The sequence below is a fragment of the Artemia franciscana genome, chromosome 10 (assembly GCF_032884065.1).
Source record: "Artemia franciscana chromosome 10, ASM3288406v1, whole genome shotgun sequence".
NCBI classification, from domain to species: domain Eukaryota; kingdom Metazoa; phylum Arthropoda; class Branchiopoda; order Anostraca; family Artemiidae; genus Artemia; species Artemia franciscana.
The window spans coordinates 14,552,336-14,558,335 of record NC_088872.1 but is presented as its reverse complement, the minus strand read 5'-3'; the positions used below and the strand labels follow the sequence as shown (position 1 = coordinate 14,558,335).

The 6,000-nt window shown below is 33.7% G+C and overlaps 1 protein-coding gene across 2 annotated transcripts in view; it reads right to left on the bottom strand.

Moving 5' to 3' along the window:
- Positions 1-1,335: 1,335 nt before the first annotated feature.
- LOC136031819 (protein-L-histidine N-pros-methyltransferase-like) overlaps positions 1,336-6,000 on the bottom strand; it is a 125,140-nt gene continuing 120,475 nt past the window's right edge. For both annotated transcript variants that reach the window (XM_065711638.1, XM_065711639.1), the window contains exon 6: positions 1,336-2,123. In XM_065711638.1, the coding sequence (XP_065567710.1) occupies positions 1,918-2,123 (206 nt within the window). In that variant the 3' untranslated portion in view covers positions 1,336-1,917. The remainder of the gene's footprint in view (positions 2,124-6,000) is intronic.

Sequence of the window (6,000 nt, the reverse complement as noted above, 5' to 3'; positions counted from 1 at the left end):
GTATAATTGTTTTGTTGCCAGCTCTTAACACCTTGTAGTATCTATGAGCATGGCTTGCTTAAGTGCCTTTCGTTCGTCAATCAGTTTCCATGTTATGTCAGAGATCCACCTTTCCTTTGGTTTCTTTCGGAAACCTAGCTTTTCTGCGGCAATCGTCGTGTATGCACTTTTTATTTTCTCCCATTTCTGAGTCATTTGCCTCAACAGGCAAGGCATCAAATTTGTTCCATACAGAGATACAGAAATCTCTGCGGATTTTTTGATCCTGTAGCTTGTCCGTGTCGTACAGTTTCTTCAGATCTTGCTGTGTCTTTTTTTGGGCACGTAGTTTGATCTGTAAGTGGGCGATCATGAGCATGTGATCCGACTGGGCGTCTGCTCCTCTATACCCACGCACGTCTAACAGGCTTGTACGCCACCTTCTGGCGATCAGGAAATGGTCGATCTGGTTTCGCGTTGAACCGTCTGGAGATGTCCATGTGTACTTGTGCACATTTTTATGCTCAAAGAGTGTCCCACCAACGACAAGGTCATTACTTAGCGCGAAGTCTACTAGTAATGCACCATTTTCGTTAATCTGGCCAAGTCCATGCGGTCCTAGGACTTCCGGACAGTACTTGCGATCGGCTCCTACTTTGGCATTCAGATCACCAACAACACATAGAACATCATGTTTGGGGATGTCTTTGGTGACAGCATTGATCACCAAGTTATTAATTCTTTGATTAGCTCAAAAACATTCAAAGCAACACGTGGTTGAGTAAGCATGTGACAATGTTTCAGCTGTCGTAACACTTTTGAAGCTAGACTCAAAAAGGAGCCATTTGAAAATTATTAGCAGGTGACCATTTCTGTGGATGAGCCAGCTTAAAATTTAGTTCACGTCTAAAGATATTTAGATCGCAGTTTTGAAATGGAACGCTAATCTTACGCATAAAAAAAGCCAAAAATAGTCAAAATCTTAATCAGAATTTACCTTTAATGTGGGAACGTTTCAACCCTCGCACAAAATTGGGATGAGTTACTTATATGTGTAATAGGACTACACCTGCAACTTCATTTTGAATTGTATATTGGCGACTCAGTCGTATTGAATGGAGTACAATGAAAAATTAGCCATTGAAAAAGTACTTGTGGGTGACTATTTCCCTGGAAGAGTCAGTCTAAAATTTATTTTACATCTTAGGATGTTTAAATTGCAGTTATGAAATAAAGTCCTAATCTTAAAAAAAGTCCAAAAATATATTAAAATCTTCGTTAAGGTTTACTTTTACTGTGATTTCAGCTTTCACTAGAATTGCGAGTATAATTACTTAGATTTATAATGTGCGAATCTTGGAATTTCGAAAAGATTTATTTTTTAAAATATTTTTTTTTACTTGTAGTTCTTCCCATCATCTGATCAAAGTGATATGCAATGCTTACTCTTCAACCAGGGGGTGAAATAACGAGGCTAAAATAATTACTTATTACAGGAGGGTTGTGATATAACTAGCTAATTTTTGAGGAGGCCAATTGTAACACTATAAATGTAAGAAAACGAAGAATTATTATAATCAATAAACTAAACTACTGCGTACTTTTACATTTTCTTTTTTTTTGCTGACACTAATTAGCTTCGTAAGTGGGGATAAAAAAGGACATGGCTATTATATCATTCACTCCAAGCGTTAAAAATGAAAATTTTGCTTAGGAAAACTCTCCATATCTGCATTGTTCTCAGAAAAAGGTAATGCACAGAAAATTTATATTTAGCTAGTTTAAAAAGTCGCAAAGAAGACAAATTTGGAAACTCTTTATTAAATATAATCAGAGTTCATTAGCCTAATTCTACTTTTGGTATTTTCCTTTTTGCTTTTTCAGCAGCTGTGTGATAACAGAAAATATAATTTCAATAAAAAAAAAACAATAAAAAAATTAATATTTTAAGCGTGCATATAGAAGAATATCAGTAAGCCAATAATAAGACTGAAAAAAATCTCCTTCACACAAATAGGGGACTCTACTCCATCTGACAACTTCGAAATCCAAATATTCTAAGATCCGAGTCAAATCTTTAGCTTGCTCCTCTACTGAAGTGTTGTTCAGCGAAATGTTTTCCAAAGGCTTGTTTTTAATGCCACCTAGAAAACAAAAAGATACATAGAATGTAGAGGCCCAAAATTTTATAAATGACAGCATAGGCAAGGCTCCGAAATTTTATAATATTTGTACCCAATTGTTTACAAGAGGGAGGTGTTTATGAGTCCTCCATGGCCTCCACAAAGTAAATCCTGATTAAGATTCTAACTCATCTTAGGATTTTTTTAAGATTAACGGCTGCATTTAAATAACTAAAATCTAGATATTCTAAGATGTGAAGAAAGCCTTTAGCTGGTTCTTCCACAAAAGACTGTTTTCCATAAATAATTTCCCGATTTCTTATTTTTAATTCCACCTCCGAAACTATGAATGGCTTGAAACTACGCAAACCATCCGAATTCAACTCATGTTCCACTTTTTTCTCTCTCTCTTTTTTTAATATCATGCCCCATCCTCACTATCTATAATATTTAGCTTTTTTATTAAAGATAAACCTTAGTCAGTCAAGGTAAACAATAACAAAATATTTGAATTATAAATTTTATATTATAATCTATTGTAGTTATGAAAACATAACAAAATGACTGTGAGAACCTCATAAGTTAGATATTTACAAACAAAATACCAATAAAGGAGATAAAAGCACTACAAAGAACATCGATCAAGAAAGCTGTGTAGTAAGTTGAATTTACACGCGAGCTAAGCTAGACATAAGATGCTCAGATTGGTCTAAAATGGTGTTTACTAAACAATAATATCTAGCAGGCAGATTTGAGAACGAAGCTTTAAGAAAATCATCAAGTTTCCCTAATATAAAAATCAACCAAGTTGTAGCATTTCTTCTTCTAGTTCATAAGCTCAACGTCAAATTTCGTAGGCATTTAATTTTGAGTTATAACAAGAAGAAAACATGTACATTACGGAAAGTTGTGCAGCTAAACGTAGGAAACAATTTGTCATGAATAAGTCAAAGAATTTAGAATTTGAGGAGAAAAAGTCCAGATATCTGTGAATTAAATTATGCTGATGCTGTTTTCGTTATTGGATTTAATCTTGATAGACTTGAATGACGTTATTTCTTGAGCTTTATTTTAAATTTTGGAATTATTTTTGGTGAATAGCTTTTCTTTGTTAACATTTGGGTTCATACATATCTTAGCAGGCGAAAAACTAAACCTGCAGTTCTAGCACACGAATGGACAAGTCTAATAGTAAACGTTTTCTGTTTGTTTCTTTTTCTTCTTCTTTTTTAGAAGTCATTACATTTTTTTACTGTTGTTTTTTATATAACTCTGATTTTTGTTCTTTTTCCTTCGTTTTTTTTTCATTTTGTTTTTGTACTCTTTCATTTCACACTTGCTGCATTTGACTAGTTTTCAAATATATTGTATATTATATTTACGAAATGGCGATCCCTGGAACTTAGAGACTAATATCTTTTGTCAATTAAAGAAGACACTAGATATTGCAACTTCCTTTCAAATGAGTTTTTAAACAGTAACGAAAAAAAAAGAGGACAGATGAGTGCTTCCCATACAAAAAAGTTATTCTCCTTGTTGTTCAAGGTGGGGAGCTGTAACTTTCTTGTGTAGTGTTTTCGACAATGGCGATCATAATCGTGAAGTTTTTATTTCGATTTAATCACTTGCAAAGGTCTTCAGTTTTTTCTTCAAATTCCCAAGAATTTGTTTTCTCGACAAAATTTACCATAAAAAACCGAAACCACAGTTACCATTCCTCAACCAGCTGCTAAAAGCGATTTTTGCTCACTTGACATTTTTTTCAAGTGTCTTTAACTTTTGGCTACTATTGGCCGTAGTTCGTTTTTGCCTAGGTTCCAGCTACCGTTGCAACCATGATTCTATCACTTTTCTTTGATATTTCTTTGAAAAACAAAGCAATTCTCATGTCCTGGTAATACGGGACCCAGAGATCGAATCACGCTGCAGGAATGCACTGCAGGGCCGACGCAGGGACCTTAGTAGTCAAGAAGCGTCGTTAATTCTTAAATAATAATAATAAAGCAATTCTCTCTTGGGCACCGGCATGGGGGCCATGCCTCCCTGGAAAATTGGGCCTATATAGTAATTATAAGGAAACCAAAGGAAAAAGAGCAAAATAGGGAAAAAACCATGGGAAAAATGTGTTTTTCCCCATTGTTGGTTGCCTGCCAATAGATTTTGACCCTTAATAAAGAAAATATAAGTTCTAATTTGTAACTGAGTGACCCCTTTCCAGTTTTCGACATACATTCTTTCTATATGATTTGGTTGGAGTAACGAAAAAAAAAAATCAATTCTTCATAGTATTGGATGGTAAGTAAATAACGATCCTTTTCAATAATGAAAGTGTAAAAGCCTGACTATTGGTATCATTTAATCAAAGAATCAGCATTTTATGGTCATCCTAAATATGTATGTGTTTATTAGTAATTAATGCAATTACTAGTACACAAGAAAGTTAGTAAAATTATAGAAAACACAAGGAAAACAACTAAATAAGGGGCATTTTCGGTAAAAATATGCTGTCAACTTTTACTTGCATTGCAAGAGTACCCACGAGCTGATATACCAAGCCACTTTAGCCAGAAATGTTTCCCCTGAACTGAATGCTGGGAATTTTTGTATTTTCCCCCTGAACGGGTAATTTTTCTGCATTTTATTAACATTTTCTTTTCATGGGTGATTGTATTTATCAGGTTGTCACTTTGAAAAAGATTTTTTACAGTTATGAAGTATAAAGGTGTCAAATATATTGTTTTTCAAAATTAAATGAAAAAAATTGACTTAAAAAATTTTTTATTAGATTTTCTCATTCTTAGTTTTTATGTTTTACTTTGAACAAACTACTTTGACAATGAATTACTTTTTATAAACAATTGAGTCTACAGGCATTAAATATTTTGGTGTTTGATAACCAGGTTCAAAACTGTCGATGTTGTTAAAAAATATCCGTCCAAAGCTTCGGCATTGCTCAAAAGAATTGAATGCTGGGAGTTCATATCTTAATTTTTGTAAGTAAGCTGTTGTTTTGTGTATTTGTTATAATTAATTATTTTTTTTCATTTTTATATACTTATATTTTAATTGACATACTTTTTCCATTGCCTTTAAAAAAAATGTTTGTATCTATTTGTATAGCTTCATTAAATAAAAAAAAAGTTTTTTCAATTGTAAGTAAGGAGCAACATTAAAACTTAACCGAATAGAAATTGTTACGCAAATGAGGGTGGTTGCCCCCCTCTTCAACACCTCGCTCTTCACGCTACAGTTTTTCGACAATTTAATGAAAAATGACTTATTGTTCTGATCAAACGACCCTTGTATTTCAGGAGTTGTTTTTAAAGAATTGAGACAAAATTTAAACTTTAGCGTAAAGAGCGAGATGGGAGCAACCCCCTTATATACGTAATAATTTCTGTTCGATTGAGGTTTTAATATTGCTCCTTACTTTCATTTGAAAAAACTTTCTTTTTTCGATTGTTTTGTAAATAACACCGGGATAATTGGCACCATCTCCACGGAAAAATCCCCTTCCCAAAGAAATAGTTTCAGGACAATTCAATCCTGGCAAAAATTTATCCCGGACAATTACCCTCAAAATCTTCACACTTAACATTGAATCGGTAAAGAGAAAGCAAGACATATAAAGATATTTCGCACAGGAATTTTGGAAAATTCACACAGTGTAAAATTTCCCCTGAAAAGTTCCCCTTGGAAATTTCCCTCTTTAGGAAAATTTTCCCCGTGCAATATCCTCCCAACAGAAAATTCGTCCTCCCCTCCCCAACCGAAAAATGTATGCATACTTCCCAATAACAAATACTACTCGTAAACAATGGACAAATCTTATAATTTAAAGACCTCTCGCTAGAGACTGTGGGGGGTCACGTTATCTCCAAAAATATAGTTATTGGGT